The sequence below is a fragment of the Gobius niger genome, assembly GCF_951799975.1.
Source record: "Gobius niger genome assembly, chromosome: 18".
In the NCBI taxonomy this organism is placed as follows: Eukaryota; Metazoa; Chordata; class Actinopteri; order Gobiiformes; family Gobiidae; genus Gobius; species Gobius niger.
The window spans coordinates 14,626,724-14,640,684 of NC_136869.1; the positions used below are offsets into that span (position 1 = coordinate 14,626,724).

Sequence of the window (13,961 nt, forward strand, 5' to 3'; positions counted from 1 at the left end):
CGTCTGATGTCATGTCTTCTGTTGTTGTGTTGTCTCTCTGTGCAAGGCAACTTTCTCCAAGGAACAACAATGTATTTACAATTCATTCAGGTGTTTAGCAAGACTCCATAGAGGGAAGACCGTTGGTGGCACAATCCTCAAAACTGTTTCACTGTGTCCACAATATAAAAACACAGAAGAGCAAAAAGTGGCCTGTGTTTTGACCAGAACCTGTGACCTAACTCTGCTGGAAAGTGACTTGGGGCCAAGCACAACATCACTGTGGTTTCCAAAGAGCCGGGGCCGTCCAGCGCACAGACAGAGCATAACACTGACTGTTACGAAAGAGGAACTGAGTCGGCAAACAACTATTTAAACATGTGCTGTTCCTATTTACACCCACTATCTACTGGAAAAACAAGACAAAAAAATACATTCTGCGGCATAATCATGAACTGTGTTTGGGGTAACACAAAAGTTAGTCACTCAGATTCCAGGAGTAACTAAGTTGTCATGTTTTGTTCAAGTAATCTAAAACTAGTCACTTTTTCTAAATTAGAGATGCACCGATCCAATTGATTTGAGTAAATGCCGATATCCGATATCAACCGATAGCAAGAGACTTTCTTAATAGTAGTTACTGTGAGTCTTTTTTTCTCCAGTGTGAGATCAATAAAGTCTCATTTTTTCTTGCAAACAAGATGTTATCTATTAATAAATTGTAATGGAAAAACATAAACCAAGAATAACTGGACTTTTCTACATTAAAAATAATACCAGAGCTATGTAGGTTAAATTAATATGAACAACTCACATAACTTAATCTGATCATTATAACCTTTGTGTAAAATGCTGTTATTCCTTAACAGCCTTTCATAAACTAAAATACAAACACTGATTTTATTTTATTAGGCTACTTTAGGTGATAAAGTCAGAGTTTCTGTTCCAGTACTTGCTAGCCGTGGCATTTTGTGCTGTGATCAAAAATTCTCCAGGTTCTGCCCTTCAAAATGACACACAGCATGCCTATATTCATGATTAGTTTTTTTGTTCCCACGTTTTGTTGTCTTGTCTCTGGTCTCCTCCTGTCTTTTACTTTGACATTCATTTGTCCTTGTGATTTTGCTTTAAGTTAAGTTAAGTTATGCTTTATTAATTTCTGTAGAGATATTTGTTCTCTGCATTTCACCCATCCTCAATGTCCTTAGGGCGACCTGTAGGAGGTGTGAGTTGCCAGCGTGGGCCGGCGCTCGGGGCCCATCTCCATGATGTGGAGCCAGGCTGATGGTCTGGGTTTAACCTATTGCGTCTGTTTTTACCACTAACCTACGCAGACAGATACGGGGAGAACATGCAAAATCCATACATAAAGGCCCCGTCCAGGTGGGAATCGACCCCAGGACCTTCAAATTGTCAGGCACGAGCGCTAACCACTGTGCCACCATGCTGCTACTTCCCTGTGTTAATTGCCTCCCCCGCCCTGATGTGTTTCACCAGTGCCCCGTCTCCTCATGTATTTATACCCCTGTGTTTCCCTTGTCCTTTGTCGTGTCATTGTTAGCGTCATTGTTCCTTTCAGTTTTGTTTCACTGTTTTTTCATCTGTGGATTTTGTTATTTTGGATTACTCGTCATTAAACATCACCGTTTTTTTGTTGCAGTCCTGCATTTTGGGTTTTATTTTCTTCGCACCACCTTCTATCATGACATTATTCACTTGGATTTAGTCTGTGAAAGTTGTGTTTTTAAAGTGGAGAGAGCCAACGCTGATATCAGTCAGCTCTTAATTTGTGACACAACGTGCTTTACTTAGTTTACCTGATGTTATTTTTCTTTATAGGAAACGCGAGGCATGTTTGTTAATAAGCTTTTATGGCCATTTCGTTAGTTTAATCAAACTAGAATGAACAAAACTACATGAGCAACAGGGATTTCTCAAATATGCGTAAATGAGTCCGGTAATAGTCATAAATGTTAGCACAAGCTGTTGAGACTAACCCAGAGAGAAAACGGCGTTCTGAGTGGGTCTTGTGATCCCTGTGCAGACGTTTGGGGCAGAGGGGGAGAGGGAAGCCCACTGTTTTGGATCAAAGACTGAGGCTGTGGCCATGCAGTGTCATACTCTGTCTGCATCTCTGAGCGCTTCCTCCTCTGAATGATCTGAAAGACACAACAACAAACGGAGAAATTACACAAATGATGTGTTAATGTGGCTGTTGTTACAAACTAAAATGTGAAAAAAAAAGAGATTGCAAATCGGCTGATGTGTCCCAATGCAATCTTGTTCGGAGGATGGATAATTTGCAGTAATGAAACTTTAAACTAATAAACCCATTCCCAATTGGGTTTTTATACAATATTCAGCAAGAAAAGTGCGGGTCAAAAGTACATTTTAGCAAACCAATGACGCCTACTGATAATTAAGGCTGGAAAGTAATCAAAGCATGAAAGCATTTGACTCTCCCAGCTTCAGCCAGCCTCCATTTGAAGACCAAAGACTGTACTTCCCCAAGACTTTGCGCTTGCTCAGAGACAATGCACTAATCTTCAAGGGAGCACAGAGGAAGTGTTGCCAAAAGACGATGATATTGGGGTCGACCTACTTTTTGTACAATGGTGGTGGCGAGTTCTTCTATGAGCTCTTCTTTGTGATCACGAAGGTAGCGAGCTTCATTCTGCTTTTCCTGCGCACACACAGGCACACACACACAAGCAAATTGTCAGCGGTTATTTAGGTAAAACAATATCCTGTGAAAATAGCAAAATAGATGACAAACATGATTAGAGACTCACCAAACTGTCACCGAACTCCTCTGCTTTAGCGATGGCTTCCTCTATGGCCTCCTCAGCCACACGCAGGGCGACTGTGAGGGTCTCTGCCATGCTGTGTCCTGCACCACACAGAGCACAGATAAACAGGTAAGACGTTTCCTATGGACTCTGTTAAGCAGGAAATAAATAAGCAAACCCTCTTCATTGTCTAAAGGTCATGTACAACATTACAAGATATCTAAAATATGGGCTCTGTTAGTCCCACGAGGCTTTCTTACTAACTTCTGTCACGGCTTTGAGAAGGCCCTGCCTCAGACATTCACTCATCTGCTCATCTTCAAGGTCCTTTCCAAAATCAAATCAGCAAATAAAGAATGTCCTTGTTGCCGACGACAGTTTCCTTCACCTGTCACTGGCTGATTTATTAAGTTTCCAAACTCACAAGTCACAATAGGGATGAATGATGCACACGGCTCAGCCTGGCACAGATGAGAGTGGAATGTTACATTAGTTAATCAAATACAGTTTAGAACAGAGTGTTTACATTCTGAGAGGTGCATCATGGTTCGAAAGTGGAAATGGCCCACTGGGAAAATTAGACCCAAGCCTGAGTTGTTGTGTATTCTTTTTTATTTGGTCGCGATGCGAGACACTGCATGTTAGCCTCTTAACCCCGGCTTTAACCGAGCAGATTCTCCTCTCCAGTTTAGCATTACCGAAATAAAAGCCTCCAGAAAAGAGTGTCAAAATAGCCAAAAAGATGAGATTGAGAAATAAAAAGATGATAACGAAGATGCAAGCAACAAAAACAACAACAAAAGAGCAACAAAAAAGTGACAATAACATACTACAAAAAGTAAATAACAAGGAATGTCTTAAATTACTTGATTAAGCCAAATCAGCATTGTCAGTACGCATGCGTGGTAATGTTCCGGTCAAAGTTCACAACTACCCACGGTGTCAACAAAGCCCATTAAAACCACACTATCATAGTAGAACAACCGTCTATTTAGTGAATATTACGTCACTTAAAGTGGTTTTACGGCGATAGGCCAGGTTCGCATTTATTCTCCATTGCAGTGCGACTGTCCACTTAATCAATCTGTGGAAGAGTTTTGCTCTATTCACGAGTGCAATAAAGGAACCTCACAGCGTTGTATATGCGATGACATATAGCTCACTAGTAATGCTATTTGTAACCAATACGTCTATTTACTTAATACAACTGTTTTTAATTTATTTATTGGTTTAGCAAGGGCCACGACTTCTTTTTCTCTTCCCAGTAACACTGTGTTCCCGTTTCTTTAAAGAGGGAGTATTATGCTTTTTTCAATCACACAGCACCAGTCTGTAGCACACTACAATGATGACGAAACCTTCTGTTGGTCTGTAAATGCAGTAAATTAGAATAACTGCCTTGTATAAAATTGCTCTATCAAAATGGCTGTAGTGAATGTCTTGAAATAGGCCTCTGTCTCTTTAAGAACCTCTGACCCTTTCCGACACGCCCCCTCCACACGCTGTCTGTGGCATCAGTGGGGAGGGGGTTCTGCTGAGGAGCAGTGGTTGGTTACTCGGCTGGTGACGAAAGCTTGGAGGCGTCTCCAGGAGTTGGGGGCGTTCCTAGGAGGACTCAGGCAAACTTATCCTTAAAATAGCTGCCATCAGAGTTTTTACAGATTACTCAAAAATACGTGAATGTGCCAAGGCAACACTTCAGACATGTTTTTTAATGAGGGAATGACATAATAACATGATGTAAAGCTTGAAAAAGTTGATTTTGCATAATACCCCCCCTTTAAATTCTTTAAAACATCGATTTTCAACGCTCAAGATATTCAATATCTGTGTCATGTTATCAGTTTGGGATACGATCGGGGTAGTCCTGACCTTTAACCTGGACCAGCATGCTTTGCGCTCGGTGAGATTCCGAATCCGCTGACTGAGGAAACGTATCTTGTTTTGAGCGCTCGTCACCAATTTAGACTTTTTTCCTGATCCTGAGGTTTACTTTGCCAGTTTGATGACATTTCAGACTAGTTCTAAGGTAATCTCACTTAAAATAAGAAAGTAAAACTGCCAATGGGATAAGACCAATGTCCTTAACCCAGTGGCAAAGAAAATTACTTGAAATAAAGACGAAATGGATTCAAACGAGTCAGAAACATCTTGGAAGAAGTGAAATAATCTCTTAACGAGTCCAAACAACTCTTTGGATTATTATGCTCAAATTGAGGCATTTAAACTGATCTAGTCAATTACATTTTGCAGTGCAACGTGAGGAAAAAGATCTGTTTCGATCAGTTTTGCGGGGCTAAGCTTGACCTATAGGCTGTAAGAATCTTTTGGATATGGGCAAAGCGGAACTGGAGAGAATGTGCTCGGTTAAGGCGGGGGTTAAGAGGTCAATGGCCATCCATGACACTTATGCATGTAAACACGTGACGCTGGATTAAAGGCATTTGCATCCCAAAAACAGTCACACAGCAGTGCACACAGTGAAGGCAAGCCGGGAGAAGTGTCTTGCCAAAGGACATAACGACTGTACAAACACTGGATTTAATGATAATAGGTCAACATTAAATATATTGCTTCATCCGATCGCTGCCAAAGGGCCACACACAGACCGCGGCGCATTTGCATTTTGGCAGACACGTGAAGCACTGCTATTATCAGAGTGGCGGATCGGATCACTGTACTAACATAATTATCAGTGGGCAAATTGAATTAGACTTGTTTTTAAAGTGATGAAATCAATCTGTTTGCACGTGTAATTGTGGGCGAATCTGCAAACAGCAAAGGCATGACGTCCAAAAGAGGAGGGCGCCAGACCGGTGCTATTAAACACGAGAGCTTCCCTGCTTGTTATACCAGGCTATTAAACAGATATCGGCGTGTTTGCATTTTAATAAGCGTTTTAATGCCTCCCTCTAATTGCGAAGCTGCTCTTATCTACCGCACCTTTTGCACCTAGACTTGTTCTAACCTCAATTATAGGCGGCGAGCGCAAAAACCACCAAAACATGTCAAATAATGCACTTAAAAGACGGGAAAATACAAATGTCAAATGTAATTGTGGCAGAGATTACCCTGAATTCCTCTCTCACCTTCACTTTGTTTGTAGAAGGCGGCTTCACTGCCACAAATGCTGCCATCGTTCTCGTTGCTTCCCTCGTGAACGCTGCTTTCTGCAACAAAAGAGACAGGCAAATGACGACTTGAGACGAAAGCTTGTCACAAAAGTCAAAATACTCCTTGCATCATACAAAACAAAAAATGACATTATTATTCAATTGGAGACGAGTGTTACACCCTCTCTGTACCGCCATCCTTTGGGCTTAAATTGTCATCAAAAAGCTCATTGTTCGATCCATTTTTCCCCCAGTGCGCAAAACGGGAAATAACGAAACTCCGGCTCACTTATCAAGCTCCAATTTGTGACGCGCGGTGAGATGGGAACCGAACAACAACATCGACATGTAATATTTGGACAGGTTGACTTAAATAGAGCAAGAAAGAAGAAGATGAATGCTGGGAGTCTACGCCGCGGTATCCTGCATTATTCCCAATGTGGCCTATTAACGCTTTTCAAACTATGTTACCTGTGGTCGCCTATTTATTATAGCTTTCCCTTGTGCCTAGTAGTAAAACAGTAAAACAGTGAACAGTATGTAGTGTAGATCAATGCCAAGATTAATAAAGCCAATTGTGAATATCAATGCAAATGTTATTTCACCCACGCGTGTAATGACGGGAATATTATAGTTATTAAGTGGACAGCATGTTAGAGGCCTTGAACTCCATACACAAGCAAGATGAGTTAGAAAATAAAACTAGCCTCAAATAACAAAAAGCTAATAAAGCTAAAAGATGTTTTGAATTGTTCGATTGTACGTCTGTGCCTTTCAGGGGCGGCTGGTATCAATGGACTAGGTGGCTCCTCCTTTCATTTTTTGACAAGAGAAAGAAGAAAGAATAAGTTGTATTTTTCATTTATTATAGTTAATTGTATATCATAACTAATTGCTTTTATGTCATTACTCTGTATAATCATCGTATTTGTACACATCTGATCCCGATTTTTACCACAAGAAAAAAACAAGGGCTACTTCTGATTAGTCCCGAGACCGTGATATGAATATGACCGTGATCGATAGTATTCGATGGTAGTGCCGCAGGTCCCGCCTCCAGCACATACACACACATACACTTGGCTCTGGGACTGCGCCGGATTTAGCCCCTGACCCGATCGCAGAGCAGCAAACCACGCCGAAGACTCCTCATTGGTTACTTTCACTTAAGTTGCACGCGGTCTCTGTAAACACTATGGGTAAACTAGCTAATAATACCGGTGGATTACAGGGATATTGTTCACTAGCGACACAAGATGAAGTGAGGAAGATGTCATGTGTTTATGGAGTTTTAATGAGGCTAAACAGATTGTAAGGAGGACACGATGCTCCTCAATGCTATGGGTGAGTCCACCAGGGTTCACCTCTGTCCGGGTTTAGCTATTGTTAACTTTAGCAGGACATAAACGACTCCTTTATGCTCTCAAATGCACTGTTAAGTTATCTGCTGTTTAAATGATGTTTTGGAGCTGTTTGACTGCGGTGGCGTCTATAGAGTGAACTTTTGCCTTGTGATCGGTCTGATGCTCTGGGAATAAGAGTTGTTTGTAATGCTTATAGTGTTGTTTGTAATGCTTGTTCCGTGGGTATTTGCTGATATGTGGTTACATGCTTCTTTTTGTGGTAGCAGCGACTTTGAGTGTCTGGAAAAGCGATATACAAGACTACTGCATTATTATTATTATTAGTAGTACTAGTAGTAGTAAATGCGTTTAGTAGATCTGAAAAAATATATATTAAAAAAACACGAACACCTTGTGCACCTAAGAGTTTACATCAACAGTGCCTATAATAATATAATAAGCTAGAGACTAGTATTGCAGAATCAATCACAATGAAATTAAAATATAAGTGGACAATCGCATTAGTCAAAATAGGATACTGTCTTGCAAACAAAGCATAAACACATGACAAGATAAAGCTGGCTCCGTCCTCAAATACTCCTATCATTCTTATTCAGTAACACACAAACATCCAAATCTTGTTCTCAAATGTTTGCTTGATGTCCATAATGAACCCCCGTTGCTGACAAACCCCCCAAACTTCAAAGTTTATTTCCTCGCTTGACAGTTATTTCAGGCCATCTTTCTAGTTTTATTCGGCTGTTAGTGTTGCTTGAAAGAAAGCAATAAATCAAAGGATGCATTTACCTCAAAACACTCTATACACGCTTATATGTCCTTCTGTCTGTGTGAAGTAGTTTTAAATGCACATTGCTTCCCCTCCTGCGCCTCCACAGCAAATAGCACTGAGTTTCGATCCCTTATGAAATTGTTACATCCAGATGAAGTGCTGTTAATCCACAGTCTGTGACGTGGTGCGAGCGTGTGCCGCGGCCGCCGTCACTCACTCCCACAGCCTCAAAGTGACAAACTGTCTGTGACTCAACTACGCCATTCACACTGTTTTTCACTGAAACAACTAGTGCAGACATGGTTAGAAATTCAGTCTAATGTACAGTACTTTGCTAAGGCTTAACATGCTGGGGGTGCTTTCTTTGAAGTCACACTTTTTAATGAATAGAAGTATACGCGCTTCAGGTGATAACGGCATAACACGAATTTGTAACACGCTTGTCATTTTGCACCTCTGCGGTTCTAAAGTTGGTATTTACTCTTACAGCTGTAAATTAATTGTGTCTCTTTGACAAGTTTAACTATGCAATTCTTATCTTTTTACTTGTACACAAAAAATTTAAATGTTAATACTCATTGTTTGTGTGCAAATACGTCTCTTGAATCTTGAATTAATAAAAGAGACTAGATGCAGGTTGGTCTTATACTCACTACTGCCACCTCAGGTCATATGTGTAACTGCACCTTCTATATTAAGCTCGTGCATGACGGCAATTCTTACCCGAAGTAACACCTTTTTGAGTGACAGTGGAGGATTTTAGAGGCAGTTGTGGTCAATATGTCTGGGCTCATTCTACACCTTAGGACAGGGGTCACCAACGTGGGGCCCTTTGGGACATGCCCAGTAGCCCTTGGGACTTTTTCCAAAATGTAAAACACTTCATTTTCTTGAATCTGATTGTGAAAATTACAGTTATTTCTGTTCTTGTGACTCAGTATGAGTTTAAAATAAAGCTATTTTAATATAATATGGGGTCAATGTCCTAAAAGTGAACTGTGTATGTTCAAGTCTTTAGGATTTGTTTTTTAACTGGTAGCCCTCGAACAACTCAATGCTCTAAAAGTAGCCCTCAGCTGACAAAAGGTTGGTGACCCCTGCCTTAGGACATTGTTTTAATATGTAAGGGGAGGAAAATACAACATTTTAAAACTCCGTATAGTCCCTTTAATATATGCTTTTCGTGGTCCCTTTGGGGGTAATACAAGTGTTAATGGGATGATTGGGGGGTCTTTCAGCTCTCCCGTTGTCTCTGGCCAGAAAACCACACTTGTAGCTTTCCCCTATCCGACCCGGAAACCCCAATACACACTAATGGAATCACGAAGAAGAAGCAAACAGGCTAATGGGCAAAGCTACCTGTATATTTAGTATTTACAGCCAAGTTTGAGTGAAATAAATTATCTCCATTGTGTAATTGGATGTGCAATATCCCTCGAAAAAGATTCAATTTCCCCTAAGTTCTTGTTTTGATGATGGGAGAGAGTGATCACTGGGCAAAGGTTAGGTTAGGTTTTTTTTATTTTTTTTTATTTTATTTTTTTTTGTGCTCTTTTTGTTTCCCTTGACCTCTTGGCTCCCACCTTGGGCTAGTAACCCCCCCCCCCCCCCCCTTTTATTTTTACTTTTTGACATTTTTTGTATTGTCAATTTTTTTCATCTTTTTCATCAAGAGAAAAAACAAAACAAAAAAAACAAAAAAACAGAAGAAAACAAAAAACAAAAAACTAAACAAAAATAACAACAAAAAGGAAAAAAATCAAATAGTAATAATTTTTTTTTTTTTTTTTGGTGGCACATTCTTTTTGACACGTGCTGTCGTTTTGTGGCCCTTTTTTAATTTTTATTTTTTTATTTTTTATTTTTTGGGGGCATGGTGTCCCTGCCTAAGGGGGAGGTCGAGAGGTTACTGTTCTGTTTTTTTTTTGTTTTAAAAAAAAAATATTTTTCTTATTCTTTTATTTTATTTTATTTTATTTATTTATTTTTTCCGTTATGTATTGTTTCATCTTATTTATTTCATCTATCTCTGTTTTTATCTTTGCAGCATCAATTGTATGAATGGGGGGAGGGAGGGGTGGGATGGGTGGGATGGGTGGATGGGGTGGGAGGGGAGGGAGGGGTGGGATGGGTGGATGGGGTGGGAGGGGAGGGAGGGGAGGGGGGAGGTTTGTTTTGTTTTTTATGGTTTGCACCTCAATCTGTGACTTGTACGATTTATGTGATGCCTTGATTGAATTTTGACCTCACGGTCATATTGGTATAAAGAAAAAATCAATAAAAATATAAATCACAAAAAAAACAGGTGGTGATCATTTCAACACTTGAAAACAATAGCAGTCTTTTACAAACCACGCTGACTTACTGATAAATGAACAAAAGAAGAAGAAAAGTAAAATTAATTATGTGTGGAATTATGTATGATTATTATGATTATTATTATTGTGTAGTAATTTGTATTTGCCAAATGTACCACAACACTGTGATTAAATTCACCCATTATTTCTTACTACTGTTAAATCTCCCAATGAGTCACGCGACACGACAAAGCGTCTGAGCTACAGCGACTGGTGAGACAAAAGACAAAATAAAACAATGATGCATGCTTTTGTGCCCATGCCAAACATCTCCATGGCGATGATGAAAGGGGTGAGCGGTGCGCTGATAAGTCTGGTGTACTTTGGCTCAAGTGCGCCTCGCTCTCTGACCAGCGTCTAACCTTTGGACCGTGCGGCTCTTTGGGGGGGACGGGTTCGATATCACCGTGGCAACGTGCCGGACAACTTCCACCGGCTTCGTGGAGTCGATGCGCGGCACTACACCTGTGTCCACAAGCAGGCGAGGTGTGATCAATAAGACAAGCAAACAAGATGGACTGCAGGGATTTGCTCCGTCCAGTTTGGTGCATGTCCATTATTCATCCATTATACACTGCCCTGCCAAACAAAGTAAAGGTCACACAATCTGATATTTCGTTGGACTGCCTTTAGCTTTGATGCATGAATTTTTCAGTAAGATCGATGATGGGAGAGTTTGACTCCTCTGCAAAGCCTTCTCAAGCACATCCCAAAGATTCTCAATGGGGTTAGGAAGACATCATAGACTCTTTGTCACTCCTGCCCATTTACATTATTAACATGGAGTCAAGAGAGAAACCATGATGGTAGATCAGGCTCCTTCAACTGTTTCTAGGGCAGGGGCGATATCTTCGCTGTGAACTCTCCCATGGTGGGCAGAATGGAAACTGAAAAGTTCTGCCCGACTTGCCAATCAAAGCCTGACCTCATTACATGGTGCAAACATTAAAAATCTAAAGAGCATAAACCCGCGTCGTAAAGAAAAAATAATGACCTCCTTAGAGTTGCCATAAAAGGAAACTCTAGCTTTAAAAAACAGTAACATTATTTGGAACAAGGCTTTAATAACTCCTTACTTCCCGCCTTTAACCGAGCGCATTTTCTCCAGTTCGGCTTCACCCAGCGTTTTTGTTGCATTTTCGCGATTATGATCACTTTTTTGTCACTCTTTCGTGGCTTTCTGGTTGATTTTTTCTTGCTTCTTCATCCCTCTTTAGTCATGTGTTTTTGTCACTTTTTGTTGTTGTGTTATTGTTGCTTTTCCGACACGTTTTTGATGCGTTTGTCACATTTTGAAAGTGCTCTTGTTGCGTTCTCGTCTTTTTTAATCGCTTTGTCACTTTTTCCTTTAATTGTTGTCACTTTTTTGTTGCTTTTTCATCACTCTTTAGTCGTGTGTTTGTTGCTTTTTTAATTGTGTTATAGCTGCTTTTCCGGCACATGTTTTTTAATTTGGGTAAAGCCAAACTGGAGAAAAATGCGCTCGGTTCAGGCAGTTCAGGTTAAAGTTGTTTTTGACACATGTAAAGTCCCCATAGGATTCATTGCTCTGTGTCACTAGGGGGCAGTGTTGCACTGATGCCAGCATGACCCTTGTTTTCTTTTTCATCCGTTGGAGCTTTGCAAACACTAATGCTATAGGTGTTTTATACAAGCATTTCACAAGCCAGACATGCTACAAAAGTGATCCTATTTTGCAGTCTCTCTTCTTTCCATTCATCACGCCGCTCCAATGCCAACTCCGTGTAAACCTCTGAGATGGTGTCTGGCTCAGCACTTATTGGATCAATTCTGTGCCCATTCACTGTTCAGTCTCTCTCTCTCGCTCTCACACAAACTCTTTACAGATTTGCTCCAAGTTGTTGAACTTGCGTCCCCTGGGCCGATTTCTTTTTAATCTCAATAGTTAGAACTCGACCTTTCCGGGCAAAGGTTGTTTTCTTTGATAGCTACTTGAAGTGCGGTGGATAATTCTTTCCGTTTTTCATTACAGACCAGCAAAGTGTACTGATTCTTTGTAATATCATTTGATGGCATCATTTTCGCTTTACCTATTGGAGATCCCTAAAAATAGGGATGAGGGAAGATGAGGAGGGACACAAGAGATTGCAGAAAGTGCATTTCTCCAGCGGCAGAATGAGTCCAGACGGTTTCCTTTCAATTACAATGCAGCAGCTGGCAGCGCTCTCCTCACTGTGTCCTGGAAACAACTCGGCGGACAGAAAAAGTGTTCACAACATGTCAGTCGGTGAAGTAATGAGGAGCAAACCAACCAGTGGCCGGTAGCATTTCAGTGTAAGAGCTACAATTAATTAGAACGGCTCACTTTACTTAACTTCGCCGTCCACAGGAGATAAAAAACGAAATATTACCTATTTTGCAAAGCTCATCTCATGCACCCATCACACAATTTCTCCAGCATAGTCTATGGGCCAGGTCCAGCTGACTGAAGGACGCCTCATCCAGTTTATAAGCAGAAACCTGAACTCTCTCCTTTCCCTGCCCTTCCTTCTTCTGCTTCCACCTGCATTCCCGACCTGTGGTCCACTCAACCCCTCACCTTCCAAATCTGTGTATAGTGTGTACATATTTTAATGATTTTTTGCTACTGTTTGCACTGATATAGACAGTGGCAAGAAAAAACGAATTTCTCACATTTCTGCCTAAATTGGTCACTAAATGTGGTCTGATCTTCATCAAAATCATTCAAAACTGAGTAAACTGTGTCTGCTTAAACTAATACCACCCAAACATTTATATTTTATTATATTTTTATTGGCCGTGCACTGCCTGAATCTTGTTGATCCTGGTTTTGATGTTGATGTGCTGTTCTATTTGTCCTCCACGCACTACAGGCAAAATATTCAGTGGACTGTTGGATCCAAAGTTTAATTTTTTGAGAGGAACACACAACGTCATGTGTGTAGGAAAAATGGAACATGAGACATTCACAACAGCGTGGAATAAGTAAGTGATCCCTTGTATTAAAGCTGGCTGATCCTTCTTTTGCAGCAATAACTACTTTTTGTATTTGCAGATTAGACGCTCACAACGATCAGGATGAATCTTGGATCATTCCTCTTTACAAAACTGCTGCAGTTCAGTGAGATTCAGGCGGTGTACTCACTTATTCCTCCCTCTCCTGTGAATGTTTACATGCCATGGCCAATACAAATATGATCAAATGTAAATGTTTGGGTGGTCATAGTTTAATAAGACACTGTTAACTCATTCTTATGATTTTGATGAAGATCCGACCACATTTAGTGACCAATTTAGGCAGAAATGGGAGAAATTCTAAACAGTGTACTTACTTTTTCTTCCCACTGTATAGTTGAAATACAGTAGTTCTGTGAATACAATCTTGACAACAAAGCAGATTTCAGACCTCGCTGTGTGTGCAGATGGGTAATTGGCTGCAGGTCAATGATATTCTTGACAATTCATATCAAAAGAAAGAATGGCAAATGAAGGAGAAAATCCGAACACTAGGGCTCCATCTATTACCATAACATTATCATATATACATTGCAAAACAGAAGTGTCGCAGTCAGCCTTACTTGCTCAGGAGAGTGGAAATGTGTGAATTG

At 40.5% G+C, this 13,961-nt stretch overlaps 1 protein-coding gene across 2 annotated transcripts in view; it reads right to left on the minus strand.

The window, feature by feature from the left end:
* myripb (myosin VIIA and Rab interacting protein b) overlaps nucleotides 1-13,961 on the minus strand; it is a 139,716-nt gene that overhangs the window by 14,658 nt on the left and 111,097 nt on the right. For both annotated transcript variants that reach the window (XM_079575796.1, XM_079575797.1), the window contains exons 5-8: nucleotides 5,858-5,938; nucleotides 2,772-2,869; nucleotides 2,582-2,662; nucleotides 1,977-2,138 (exon numbers count right to left, since the gene is read on the minus strand). In XM_079575796.1, the coding sequence (XP_079431922.1) occupies nucleotides 1,977-2,138; nucleotides 2,582-2,662; nucleotides 2,772-2,869; nucleotides 5,858-5,938 (422 nt within the window). The remainder of the gene's footprint in view (nucleotides 1-1,976; nucleotides 2,139-2,581; nucleotides 2,663-2,771; nucleotides 2,870-5,857; nucleotides 5,939-13,961) is intronic.